Source organism: Octopus sinensis, linkage group LG21 (assembly GCF_006345805.1).
Source record: "Octopus sinensis linkage group LG21, ASM634580v1, whole genome shotgun sequence".
NCBI classification, from domain to species: Eukaryota; Metazoa; Mollusca; class Cephalopoda; order Octopoda; family Octopodidae; genus Octopus; species Octopus sinensis.
The window spans coordinates 6,905,880-6,920,879 of NC_043017.1; the positions used below are offsets into that span (position 1 = coordinate 6,905,880).

The window sequence follows — 15,000 nt, forward strand, 5'->3', positions numbered from 1 at the left end:
GAAGCCATCTACTCGCAATACCAGAGAGCGCACACTCTCCCACCCTGATGTAATCTCCAGGGATACAGGTATCCAGCAACAGGACCTCCGTAATGCCATGATGGACCGTGAAGTCTGGCGTAGCATGGTAAATTCCATTGTCTCGACCACGGTCGAACAATGATGATGATGATATTACTCTCTTCAAACCAATTAAAATGTTTTTATTTCTTTCAGACACACACACACAGACACCGCTCCAAAGCAGATAAAACGCTAACACAAGAATTGGAAAGAAATGCAGTCATTGTTACCATAAGTGTAGAAAACAACAATTTAGAAATTGCTAACTTTCTAAATATTGCAAGGAATTTTTTTGTACTCCAAGTTCGGATGGAATAGGAAGCCTCTGGAGTGGATGTTTCAGCTGCATCAAAGAAAATAAGCATTCTAGCCGTGCGGACACTATAAGGACATCGCCGTTTCCTCCAATACGTTCAGAGCATCATCAGTGATGATCCCGGAAAATCAATGAAGACCATCGCCAAAGAACTTCAGGTGTCGAAGAGAGTTCACTCCGACACATAACTATTAGAACTGCAGTGCACGAGGACATTTGGTACAAATCGTGTGCACTGAGAAGAGGTCAATTTATGTCTGCAAAGAGACAGGAAACGCATTTGATCTGTGCTGAGCTGTTGCTTAACATGGCTAAAACCCCTCATGAACAGGACCAACATTGGCTGTTCTTTGATGAGAAAAAAACTTCAACCAAGACCAAAACTCTAGTTGGAAAAATGATTATACACAGATCCTTCTGGTGTCTCTAGAGTGACGCACACTAAGGTTCCAGCAACTGTGATGGTTTAAGGCAGTAGTTCCCAAAGTGGGCGGTACTTTCCCCTGGAGGAGGTGGGAAAATCCCGTGGGGGTGGTAATGGGGTGGCCAAAATGGGATGGTTTACTATAAACCATAATGTGTTAATTAGGTTAATTTTTATTAGTGAAATATAATTGTTTTGAATTTGCTGCAGAAAGCATTCTACGTTCGTGGTAGTGAGTGGGTGGTGGGCTAGGAATGTGGCTCAAGTGCCAAGGAGGCAGCAACCTGAATGAGTTTGGGAACTACTGGTTTAAGGAGTGGTGAGTAATGAAGACCATAACAAGTGGAACATGAGAACTCTTGTCTGCGAGAAAGCGCGTATTGATAAATATATTGAAACCACTTGTTTTACCTATCTATGGACAATTGGGCATGTGAATTTATGATTTGTTTGAGAAATTGGTTGAATGCATTTCTAATTTTCGTGTTCAATGAACTGGTCAACAAAATGTTTGTTTTTTTTTATTTTTAAATAGCTAATTTATAATTTTCTATTTTGTTTATAGATAAATCTTTTAAGTTCGTGCAATCACATTAAATGCACATTGAATGCTTCAAACTAAAAAAGACGTGTGTTATTTACTTGCTTTCCGCGTGTAGGATACAAATATTGACAACACGTGCTATTTTCAGGATGTTGACGACAAAATGTGCTGTCACGCACAAAATGACAGCTCCCAAATGCTGTTTCCTGATTGGGTGAAAATGATCAAACTTTAAACCTCTATAACTTTTTTAAAACATTTTTCAGGAAAAAGTGAAACAACTCCAGCAATTCAGCTTGGAAAAGTACATTAATGTACCAAATTTTAAAATTTTCGATAAATTTTAATTTTTGAAATGCTGGCAGCCAAACGGAAAAGATTTTTTAAGAAAGCTTATCGAAAACGTGTAGAAATTTTCATTGAAAGACATTTGAAATGTTGTCAGTAAATTCCCAAATATGCCCTCAAATACATTTCGCGGCCTCTATATAATGTGTGTGTGTGCGCGCGCGCGTGTGCGTGTGTGTGTGCTTGTGTGCGTGTGTGTGTGTGTGTGTGTATCAGTGTGTGTGCGTGCATGTACCAGTGTGTGTGTATGTACCAGTGTGTGTATGTACCAGTGTGTGTGTGTGTGTGTATGTACCAGTGAGTATGCGTGTATAAACCAGTGTGTGTGTGTGTGTGTACGTACCAGTGTGTGAGTGTGTGTGTGTGTGTGTGTGTGTGTATACGTGTACGTGTGTGTGTGTGTGTGTGTGGTACATATTCCAGTGAACTTAAAAACATCAGCCGAAAATGCTGAAAGAAAATGCCACGCAAAACAGGCAGACACACAGACATAGACCTACTTTTTTTTCCTTTCTTTTTTCTTTACCCAATTCCGCAGAGTTGAGGGTAGGAGAGACCTTAGAGCAAGACAGAGGGTGGGTTGAAGCGGGGGAGACAGAGCAAATAAAAAAATTTTAAAAACGGGGTGTCATAAGATCTTTGCTTAAAGGCCTTCCAAACTCACTCTCGTAATAACCACTTAACGTTTGTGCAAGATAAAGAGGAAGGCAGCCCTCGTATGTAGGAGCAATGACATGCTAGAAAGAGCAGCCAAATCTAGTTCGAACCACACCCTGGTTATCTAAAAAACAAAAGAGGACACATTGGATAATGAGTTTCGTATATATTTTTTTGCTTTTTTTACCTGTTACTTGTTCCAGTCATTGGAGTATGGCCATAAAGGAGCACTACCTTGAAGGGTTTTAGTCGAGGACTCTTTAAAAAAAATCTGGTATTTATTTTAATAGTCTCTTTTATCGAAACCGCTAGATTTAGGGGATGTAAACCAACCAGCACCGGTTGTCCAGTGGTGGTTTGGGGAAGGGGCAAACACGAAGACACGCATTAAATGGGAAGCTTGCTGCCCAATCACATTGTTCCGGGTTCAGTCCCACTTCATGGCACCTTGGGCCGGTGTCTACTATAGCCTCGGGCCGACCAAAGCCTTGTGAGTGTATTTGGTAGACGGAAACTGAAAGAAGCTTATCATGTATATATATATATATATATATATATATATATATATATATATATATAATATATATATATATATATATATATATATATATAACGGGAAAGTTAACGAAAATAAACAAAAGACGAAGGCAGGTGGAGTACAAACAAACAAATGTATTAGCATAGCGCTGAGGAATAGAAATAGAAAAAGTATTTTACGTTTCGAGCCTACGCTCTTCATAAGATACACAGAAAGATACACAGAAAGATACACAGAAAAAAACAAGGAGAGAAAAAAATGCGTGTAGGAGCTAACGATCTATCATGGCGTCCAGATATATATAAAATTCGTTTGTGTTTCAGCCAGGCGGCTGTTCTCATGCTGGACGGGCTTCCATACAGTTTCTGTCAATCGAATTCTTTCACAAGACGTTGGTTGGCCAGTAAACTATGGTAGAAGACGCTTGCCCAAGGGGCCTCACAGTGGGACTGAACCCGAAATCACGTGGTTGCAAAACGAATTTCTTGACCACTCTGACAAAGTAAACAAAAAAACATTGTTTGGATATATTTGGAACGTATCTGATCATAGACCTGCTTCGTGAACTGAGCTGACCAAGGGTTAAATAACCATAACGAGCGAAGGAGGGGCCGCCCACGGCGTATTTCGATGAATTTGAAATTAACGACCACGCAGTCAAATTACACCTGACCGTCTTTTAAAAAGAATATAGTCCTAGATATACTAGGACAACAAAAAATATGCATATATATGTCTATCCGTATGTGTGTGTATACATATGTGCATGAATCTAGGTACATTTATGTGTGTATGTATGTATATATGTACTTGTGTGTATGTATATGTATGTATGCATATGTGAGAGTGTGTATATATGTAAGAATGTACTCATGCAATGTATATAAATGTATGTGTGTGTTTGTACGTGTGTGTGTTGTGTGTGTGTTTGTGAGTCTGTGTGTGTGTGTATGTGAGTGAGTGTGTGTGTGTGTGGCTATATGTATTTATGTATGAATGTATACGTATATGTATATGTACGTACATATGTATGTTTGTATGGATATGCGTGTGCGTGTGAGAGAGAGAAAGAGAGAGAGACAGACATACAAACAGACATACAGACAGACAGTGTGTGTACGTGCGTATGTGTGTGTGTGTGTTTCTAATAATAGCGGTGCTCTCCTTCTCTATAATTATTCCTTCGGATAGAATTGTTTATTGTTTTAGGAACATTATACTGCATTGGAGCGTGGTATGTTTATGGCATTTGGGGAGTAGCTATACACACACACAAACACATATGTACACACACATATACACACATACACAATCACATGAACATTCACTCACACATAGACACATATACACGCACATCTCACGCAGACACAAACACACCACATACACACATATACACACACACACCCTCCGGTTGATCCAAGCCTATAGGGGGAAATTAAGTAGACAGAAACTGTGCGGAATCTTGCCGGATGGTTTATACCACTCTTCCACAGTTTCCACTTCCTTTTCTGACAACATCGATACACACACACACACACACACCACACACACACACACACACACACCACACACACACGGATGGACGTATACCCTCTATATAGGCGCAATATGACAGAATGATTCAATAATTCGCTTCGTAACAAATTACTGGTTTCGATCTCATCTTCGACAAATATTGCTTTCCATATCCTCGATTTGACCCGTATTATTTTATTTGACCCGTAGTTTGTGAGAAAAATTAGGGCAACAGAAACAGGATAAAAGGCCATCGTATGGGTTGTACTCTTAAGTCAAATGTCCGGCCGTGTTGCAGACTGTCAGACTGAGAATTATGTCAGTGGAATACTCGGCCACTTACACGATTGACTGAAGCTGCATTTCTCTGGTCAAGCCTTGATATTGTATCATCCTGGTTCGATCTGAGAATTATGTTCAAGATACAAGTGTCTTGTCTCGTCGAGTTTTTCTCTATCGTTATTACCACAGGAAGTGCTCTAATGAACTTCCGCTCTTTGTCCCAAATCACTTTATGCCATCTCGACTCTCAAAACGCGCAGCATCTTCATCCGAATGCCATCTTAGGGTTTTGGCTGCTTCTTATGACCTGAACTCTTTCAAGTCTAAAGTAGATTCATTTCTTTCGTCTTAATTTCTCCTTCCTCGTGGTTCCTTACACAAAATGGTTTCTCGCTTTGTTTGGAACTTTCTTAAAGAAGAAATATTTTTTTAAGATTTACACTATAATACAAACTGATCAAGATTAGGTATAGGAGCATGCGCAGTTGCAGTGCGTTGCTGCATCCGCCATTTGTCGTTATTCCTTACTCCTGGCGGATGACATCTTTGCATCACTCAGGCGACGATCCTCCAACACATCTTGTCCTCCAGGGGTTTTCTCATACGACGGGACTTGTAGGCAGTCGAGATACCTTCCCGGAGGATTGAACTTCACGTGTCTGTTTTGGAAGTCGTTCCTGGAAAAGATTTTTACAAGATCGGAGTGCAAATCGCATCTCAACCTCTTTTAGTCGCCTTTTACGGCATGCAGAGGACACGTTGGGTCTATTCTTTGACATGCCGGTTCCCACACAGCAATGTATGATAATATATACTCGTAATAATATACGACTATATATTATCAATACAATATGGCTATATATTATCATGTGTAGTAGTCACTTAATTTACTCGTGTATAAGTCGAAGTATTTCACACTTGATTCTTAACAGACAAACTAGGGTGGGACTTATACACGAGTGCAGCTTATGCGCAAGTAAAAACGGTATACACGACTATACATAATTACTTATAAATACGTCTACATAATAGTTATAGATGATAAAACATATATAGCTATATATATTTGATTATATAGTACACGATTGTATATATAGTTATATACGACTATTGAAGAGGTCGCAAGACGCAATGAAAATTCGAGAAAAAATAGGTAAATAAGTGGAAATCGAACCGGTGAGTGTGTTAAGTAATAAGGCACTAAAAGAGAATGACTATCCCCAGACACAAAATGTGTGTATGTGTATATATGTGTGTGTGTATATATGTGTATGTGTGTATATATATATATATGTGTGTGTGTGTGTACATATATATATATATATATATATATATATATATATATATACATACAAACATACACATACATATAAGAAATTCAATAAATGACAAGAGAACAAGAAATTGTGTCATAAACTTTCATTAGCTTACAACTGTTTCTGCTACAAAATACAATGCTCTTATAGTTGAATGCTTGTGTATCACCCCATAGCTTCGTTGAAGTTTCGAAAATGAAGTGCGATTGGGAGGTGGGTATGAAGCATTGACGTACACACAGAGAAAGCATTGCCAACGGAAAAAAAACATAAACGTATATAGGAAATGCAGTCAAGAGTTTGAGGGGCAGAAGCCCCTTCTACAATGAGCTTCCACGCAGTTTCTGTCGATCAAAACCACTCACAAGGCATTGGTAGGCTCGGAGGCTATAGCAGGAAAAGGTCAAAGTGCCACGCAGTGGGAATGAACCCGAAACCACGTGATTGCAGAGCGAACATCTTAGCCACATCTCTGTTTCTATCGATGTTTACTTTGGAAATTAAAAACAATGTATTGCTTGGAGTTTTATTTTTACTGGTCTCCATTGAAGTTTAAGTACGACGTTGCTTTGTATATCTTCTTTTGATTTCTCGCTCTCAATCGTTCCCATACGTGGAGCATATTCTACGTTTAGTTTTTGTACCAATTAGTTTTCCATTGTGGCCGCGTAAAAACGCTAAATTGAGAAGGACATAAACAAACTAACACCAGTTGTCAAGCAGGGTCTGTGGTGGGAGACAAACATAGGCACAGACAAACACACACATATACACATACGTACGACCGGCTTCCATACAGTTTCCATCTACCAAATTAACTCACACGACTACAGTGAAAGATATTTGCTCAAGGTTTCACGCAGTGGAACTGAAATGAAATGCAAAGTGACCTTCTCAAGCACATGGCTACACCGGCATCGATACTTGTAATGGCATTTATCTCCGAAATCCTCTAAGTCTAGACATCGTACTTTCAGTGATATTTCGTTTGTTTGTGGTTATTGCACACGAAGTTAAAAAGCGTAATTTCATCTGACCTGAACCTTTGTTGCGAGTGATTCACAAATGTATCTTCCTGTTGTGTTTAGAGCGTCGACTTTTTCTTGGTACAGTTTCTCTTGTGCGTGTATGTGTGTGTACGAATGTATATGTTGTATAATATATATATATAATATAATATATATATTATATATACACACACACCACATTTGTGACCTCGTGTGTACCGTTGGCGATTTTTTTTCCTCTGTCTTCCCTTCTCTGGATCTTTCCTTCTCCTATGTTTCCGACGAAGAGCTCCGCTCGAAACGTTTTAACCCTCCTTCTTCTCTTCTTTCCTGAGCGTCCAATAATACTATATTTGTTCCACGTCCTCGCGTTGTTGTGTTTTTTTTAGCTTTCTTGTTTGGATTAACTATATATATATATATATATATATATATATATATATATACGCACGCATGCATATATGGGTACAGGATATCACCAGCTGTGCAAATAACATGAGATACGTAAACAATGAGAAAAAAAATGGAAAAGACAAGACAAGTAAACGGCTGTCTGTCTACTCCTCATTTCAAGCATTCAACGACAATGTGACTCTTCAAAGGCAGTTGCTCCCATAAACTCTAAAATAAAATTCAGGATTTACGGAGGGTCAAAGTTGGGAACAAAAACATGACAGTGGAGACATACAATGAAACCGAACGGATACACACACACACATACACACACATATATATATATGAAGAGGTGCTGAAAAGTTCCTAGCTTTGGTCAAAAGAAAATACAGGATCATCAGTTAATTATGATTTTATTCAACATAATCCCTTCTCAGATTCTTACACTTATTGCAGAAGTCCTTCAGTTTTTCTAAGCCCTGCAAAAGAACTCAGAACGTTGAACCTCCAACCAGGCCTTTCGAGATACCCTTAAAGCCAGGAACCTTTCACCACCCCCTTGTACACGTACACACACACGCACACATATGATAAAGAGTATGAAGGCTTGTACATCCATAAATTTTATTTAATAATTATATCCAGTATATTATGACCTACACGTGTTTCCAATTTGGCGGAAACGCGTGTAGGCCATTATAATATGGTGTATATAACTTATATACATATGAGTACGGGTGTGTATGTGGAAGTTGGTTTCTTTAGGGTCCCATAACCTAGCAGTTCGACAAACGCTTCCGATAGAATATATGTATATATATACACACACATACACGTATATATATATTATATATATATATATATATAATATATATATATATATATATATATATATATATAGTATATATATATATATATATATTATATATCTATGTATGTATTATATATATATATATATATATATATATATATATATATATATATTTATATATATATGTGTGGTGTGTGTGTGTGGTGTTCGTGTGGGGTTGGGCCGCTAGGTGAGCGGGTGTGTACGACTACGACGTGTATACAAGATGGGCTTCGTGCAATTTCTATCAATCAAATTCACTCACCGGATATTGGTCGCTCCGAAGTTATTTTAGTAAATTCATTATTTTCAAAATAACTGTGCGGTTGTGATTGAACCGGAAACCGGATTTTTGCGAAGCGAACGTCGAAAGAACACAGTTATGTCATAAGAATGCAAATGTGTTGGCATACGAGTATACATATACGTGCGTATGTGTTTGTATGCATATACGCATGTATATTGGTACGTATGTATGTGTGTATGTATGCAACTATGTATATACGTTTCTATGTTTGTATATATGCAGCTATGTCTATACATTTATTGATGTGTATGTATGTATGTATGTGTATATATATATATATTTATATATATTTATATATAGTTAATCCAATCATGAAAACACAAAGAGAAAACACAACAACGCAAGGACGTGGAACAAGTATAGTGTTATTGGACGCTCAGGAAAGGAAAGAAAGAAGGAGGGTTTAACGTTTCGAGCAGGAGCTCTTCGTCAGAAACATAGGAAAAGGAAAGATCCAAGGAAGGGAAGACGGAGGGGGAAAAAATCGCCAACGATACACACGCGGTATGTATGTATGTATGTAGGCATGTAGGCATGTTTATGCACGCGGGCACACATGTGTGTGTGTGTAACATTGTAAACGAAAGCGTGTATTCAATGCCATACGGAAAGAGAAGAGAAAGCGAAACCCTAGCCGTAATTTTCAGCAGTTTTCAGAATAAGAAGTGAAGATACTTTCAAGTGTTTAATATTGACACAATTGTGACGAACAATAAAGCAGACAAAAAAAAAAGACCAAGGACAATCTGATCTCTTGATTTCGAGGCGAGCGACAGCTATGGACAAATGTTTCGGTCTAGATTTTTGCCTCATCAGGATAACATCTGTCCTAATCGCCTCCGAAAAGATATTGACAATTTAACAAATACAAAACGGAAAGAGTTTAGAACAGCCATGTGCAACAGTCATTTACATTAATTAAAACTTTAATGAGCTAAGAGAAGCATAATTCTAATGAGTCATTCGCATAAATTTGGACAACGAATTACACGGAATGCGGTGGGGGGTTAAATGGTGAGTGTTGTGCATTAAAGTTTCTTAAATTATTGCGTTTTCCTTCACGTAAGCACACACACACACACACACACACACACACACCACACAAACTTACGTATGCTAAACATGCTTACGTTTCCATGCACATAAACATATATGTATATGTGTGTGTGTGTGTGTGTGTGTGTGTGTTTATCAGGAGGTGTAGTGTAGCGTTGATATGTGTGTGTAGTGTATGATGAGTAAGACGCGAATGCTTGTTACATGAGACTAATTATGCATTTAGTCATAATACTATGTACGTATATATATATATATATATATATATATATGTATGTGTATGTGTGTGTGTGCGTGTGTGTGTGTGTGTGTATACATACCTACATGTAGTTACATATATATATATATATATATATATATATGCATGTATGTATATGTATATATATACACACCCACATACGTATGAAGGTTTATATATATATATATATATATATACGTACATATATAGTGATATATGTACATATCATATATATATATATATATATATATATATATATATATATAATATATTATATATATATATAAACTGCGTATACATATATATATATATAGATATAGATATAGATACACACGCCTACATATATGTGTGTGTATGTGTGTATACGTACATACTTATATTTATACACACACCACACACACATACAAATATATGTATTTAGAGAGAGAGCGAGACCTATATATACATATACTCATCCTTGTGTGTGTGTGTATGTCTTTGTGCGCGCGCCGGCGTGTGTATTACGATATATATCCGTTTCTCATAGTTTCGAGCTCCCTGCACCGTGTCTTGTGTGTGTGTGTGTGTGTGTGTGTGTGTGTATACGTGACTTTATGCAGAAATATGCAAATACTTTCGCTCCTTCTCTGTACGTACGTGTGCGTGCTGGTGCCTGCTTCTGCGTGTGTACAAGTGTTCCTGTGTATGTGTGCGTGTATGTATCATGCGTGCAAGTGTGTGTGTGTGTATGTGTGTGTGTATGTGTGTGTGTGTGTGTGTGTGTGTGTTGTGTGTGTGGAATAAAAATTGCAGTTGATATTTAGTAAAAAAAAAATGTTTAGGAATATTTTAAGTGACATAGAATTAAGTAAGGCAAGTGAGAGAGAGGAAGGGGGTAGAGGAAATAAGGGGGCGACGGCGTAAGAGGAGGAGGGGAGAAGAAGAAGAAGAAGAAGAAGAAGAAGAAGAAGAAGAAGAAGAAGAAGAAGAACAGAAGAAAAGGAGAGAGAAGAGCAAAAGTAGAAACAGGAGAAGAAAAGGAGAGGAAAAGAAACAAGAAAAAGTGGAAGAGTAAAAGAAATAGAAAGGGGGAGGGGGAAAAGAAACAAAAGAAGAGGAGGAGGGGGAAAGAAACAAGAAAAGGAAGAAAAGGGAAAAATAGAAAAGGAGGAGGAGGGAAAGAAACAGAAGAAGGAGGAGGGGGGAAAGATACAGAAGAAGAGGAGGAGGGAAAGAAACAAAAGAAGAGGAGGAGGGAAAGATACAGAAGAAGAGGAGGAGAGAGAGAGAAACAAAAGTAGGAAGAGGAGAAAAAGAAGAGGAACAACAACAATGACAAAAGCAAAAACAACAACAACAACAATTAGAAGTGGGGGAAAAAAGCCTGAAGCTATGCGAAAATAAAAAGAACAAAAGGGGAAAGAAAAGGATGGAAAGAAGAACCCTTAAAGAATGACAAGATTCTTGTTCTTTAAGAAATGACAAGATTTTTAGCGTTTCAATTGCAAGAATGGTAAAATTCTTATTGGAATGATAGAACAAATTCTTTCTGTTATGCTCAAAGAATGGTAAATTTCTTATTCTTTTACAAGAGTATTTGTGTAAAACACTAGAATCTTTACGGTTCCACTCAAAGAATTCCCACTGTTTTTACTCATAAAATTATAAATTAAGCGCTTTACTTTACACAAAGACAACTTCTATTCTTGAGTGTTTTACTCAAAGAATGGTAAATTTCTTGTTCTTTTACAAGAGTTCTTTTTTTAAAAAAAAAGCTGGGATCTTTACAATTTCACTCAAAGAATGGTAGAATTTCGAGTGTTTTATATAAAGAATTGGAATTTTTTAGTGCTTTACTTAAAAAAATTAATTCTCAATGTTTTACTCCAAAAAATGGAAAAATTCTTATTCCTTTTTACGAGAGTATTTTATAAGAATGATAAAATATTTACTGTTTTACTCAAAGAATGGTACAATTCCTACTGCTTTACTTCAAGAATGGTAGAATTCCTAGTTTTATTAAAACAATGATTAATTCTTTTATCTTTTGCTTGTTTTTTTAGTAATTAGACTGCGGCCATGCTGGGGCACTCCCTTGAAGAATTTTTAGTCGAATGAATCAACTACTGTACTTAGTTTTATTTTTTAAGCCCAGTACTTGTTCTGTCGGGTTCTTATGCCGAACTTCTAAGTTATGGGGACATAAACACACCAACACCGGTTGTCAAGAGGTGGGAATGGGAACAAGCACAAACACACACATGTGTGTGTGAAGAATTTCTTTCAGTGTGCGTCTACCAAATTCTCTCACAAGGCTTTGATCGGCCCTGGGCTATAGTAGAAGACACTTGCCCAAGGTGCCATGCAGTGGGACTGAACCCGGAACCATACGGCTGGGAAGCAAGCTACTTACCACACATCCACTCCTGCGTCTGTTTATTTTTACTCAAAGAACGCTAGAATTTTTTTAACGTGAATTTTTTTTTTGATTGTTTATATTCATAGAATTAAAAGGAATCAAAAGCCTTACAAAGCTTTGGTGTTTTGCTGAAAGAATGGTAAATTCTTGCTGCTTATTTTTTTATCGTTTTGCTTGTTTCAGTCATTAAAATGCGGCCATGCTAGAGCACCACTTTAAATGGTCTTAGTCGAACAAACTGAGCCAGTATTTATGTTGCTTTTTTCTTTTGGCTTGTTTAAAGTTTTTTTCTAGAGGTCTCGATTACCGAACTGTTAAGTTACGTGGACGTAAACATACGAACACTGGCTGTCAAGAAGTGGGAGGAGGACAAACATAGTCACAATGACACACAACCAACTGATGTATAATAAAAGGAGTAAAAGAGAAACAGTGTGTGTGTTGGCATTATGACCCTTCCGAGATACTACAAAATCTGTTTCATTTCAGCACACAAGTTCACATCAAGAATCTTGCAACCCAAACTCAAGAACAACAGCCAGATAGATAAATAGAGAGAGATATATAGACACAACCACAGATGGATAAATAGAGATAGATAGATAGATAGATAGATAGATAAATAGATAGATATATAGATAGACAGATAGACACGACGAAATTCTACACACTTTCCATCCACCAAATCCATTCAGTCGCAGAGGCATTGGGCAGCTGGTGATATAGTAGAAGACACTTGACAAAGGTGCCACGCAGTAGGACTGAACACACAACCAAGTTATTGCAAAACGAGCTCGTTAACCACAGAACCAGGTCTACCTTTATAAAGAACATAAATTCTTAACTGTTTTACCAAAATCATGACAAATTCTTACTGTTTTATTCTTTTCTACTGTAGGCACAAGGCCCGAAATTTTTAGGGAAGGGGCCAGTCGATTAGATCGATCCCAGTACGCAACTGGTACTTAATTTATCGACCCCGAAAGGATGAAAGGCAAAGTCGACCCCTGCGGCATTTGAACTCAGAACGTAAAGACCGACGAAATACCTATTTCTATTTTCTTTACTACCCACAGGGGGTTAAACACACAGAAGCAAACAGGACAGACAAACGAATTAAGTCGATTACATCGACCCCAGTGCGTAACTGGTACTTATTTAATCGACCCCGAAGGATGAAAGGCAAAGTCGACCTCGCGGAATTTGAACTCAGAACGTAGCGACGGCGAAATACCTATTTCTTTATTACCCACAAGGGGCTAAACATAGAGGGGACAGACAAAGGTATTAAGTCGATTACATCGACTCCAGTGCGTAACTGGTACTTATTTAATTGACCCCGAAAGGATGAAAGGCAAAGTCGACCTCGGCGGAATTTGAACTCAGAACGTAGCGACGGGCGAAATACCGCTAAGCATTTCGCCCGGCGTGCTAACGATTCTGCACGCTCGCCGCCTTAACGCTTAGTTGTAAATAATACAAGAGAAATACGAGTGAAAATAGAGAAAAAATTTGTATAAAATAGTTCCAACTTACCATAATGAACCACTTGATACTGACTGAGTTTAACCACTTGCCGATGAGAATAGCCATCAGTTATATAGGTGTGTATTAGATGGGATATATATAAATATATATATATTAGATGTGTAAGTAAAATATGTATTAAATGTAGAGATATAGATATAGATATATTACGTGTGTGTTTGTGTGTTTGTGTATCAATAAACTTACAAATAAATTAGGAAAAATATTTCACTTTCGTTGTTTTGTTATTTGTGTATAATTATTAAAATAATTCCGTTGTTGTTATTATTTTTTAAAAACTTGTTGGTTTTGTCTTTTCTGTCGCTTATTCCTTTTTTCTTATACTTTTCGCTGTTGTTACTCTGCGAAAGAATGTCTTCGTTTTCTCCTTATATTTGTTAATCCGGTGTTTCAAATGTTTTCTTGTGGGTTTGAATGTTTCGCCGAGTGCATGAGGACAGACAGACAGGCTGCAAAGCATGTGTCGACATACAGGCATACGACTGTATATTTATATACACACACACACACATACACACATATATACATACATGCACAGATAGACAGATAGATTGATAGATAGATAGATAGATAGATAGATAGATAGATAGACAGACAGACAGACAGACAGACAGACAGACAGACAGATAGATAGATAGATAGATAGATAGATAGATAGATAGATAGATAGATAGATAGATAGATAGATAGATAAATGTCGGGAATGAGAGAAAATAGGAAAGAGCGAAGGAGAAAAAGACAGAAAATATGAAGGGAAGATTTGTAGGGGTCTTTTATATGTATGTATATGCGTGTATGTGTGTTTGTGTGTTGTGTTGTGTGTGTGTGTGTGTGTGTGTGTGTGTATGTTTGTGTGTGTGAGTGCGTGTGTGTAGCGTGTCTTGACAGGACTTTATGGTGTGTGAGGAAGAGACAGACAGACAGACGGAAGGATGAAAAGATGGGAAGTAAGGTGACGTTATCAATGATAAGGGGTGTGGCGGCGGCAGTAGCTGCGGCACTAAAAATGACTGCGGTGGCGGCGGTGGAATTGGTGGTGGTGGCGGCGGCGGTGGTGGTGGTGGCGGTGGTGGCGTGGCGGTGGTGGTGGTGATGTGGTGGTGGTGGTGGTAGTGGTGGTGATAAAGTTCGTGCTGTAAGGGTGACGTTTATGATGGTGGTGGTGGTGGTGGTGCTGATGGTGCCGGTCACTGATGCGAT

The 15,000-nt window shown here is 37.9% G+C and overlaps 1 protein-coding gene across 1 annotated transcript in view; it reads right to left on the reverse strand.

Moving 5' to 3' along the window:
* The window catches only part of LOC115222849 (NADPH oxidase 4-like), a 69,774-nt gene extending 55,400 nt beyond the window's left edge, over nucleotides 1–14,374 (reverse strand). Inside the window, exon 1 of the mRNA XM_029793192.2 lies at nucleotides 13,789–14,374. Within this exon, the coding sequence (XP_029649052.1) occupies nucleotides 13,789–13,845 (57 nt within the window). The 5' untranslated portion in view covers nucleotides 13,846–14,374. The remainder of the gene's footprint in view (nucleotides 1–13,788) is intronic.
* Nucleotides 14,375–15,000: the final 626 nt, after the last annotated feature.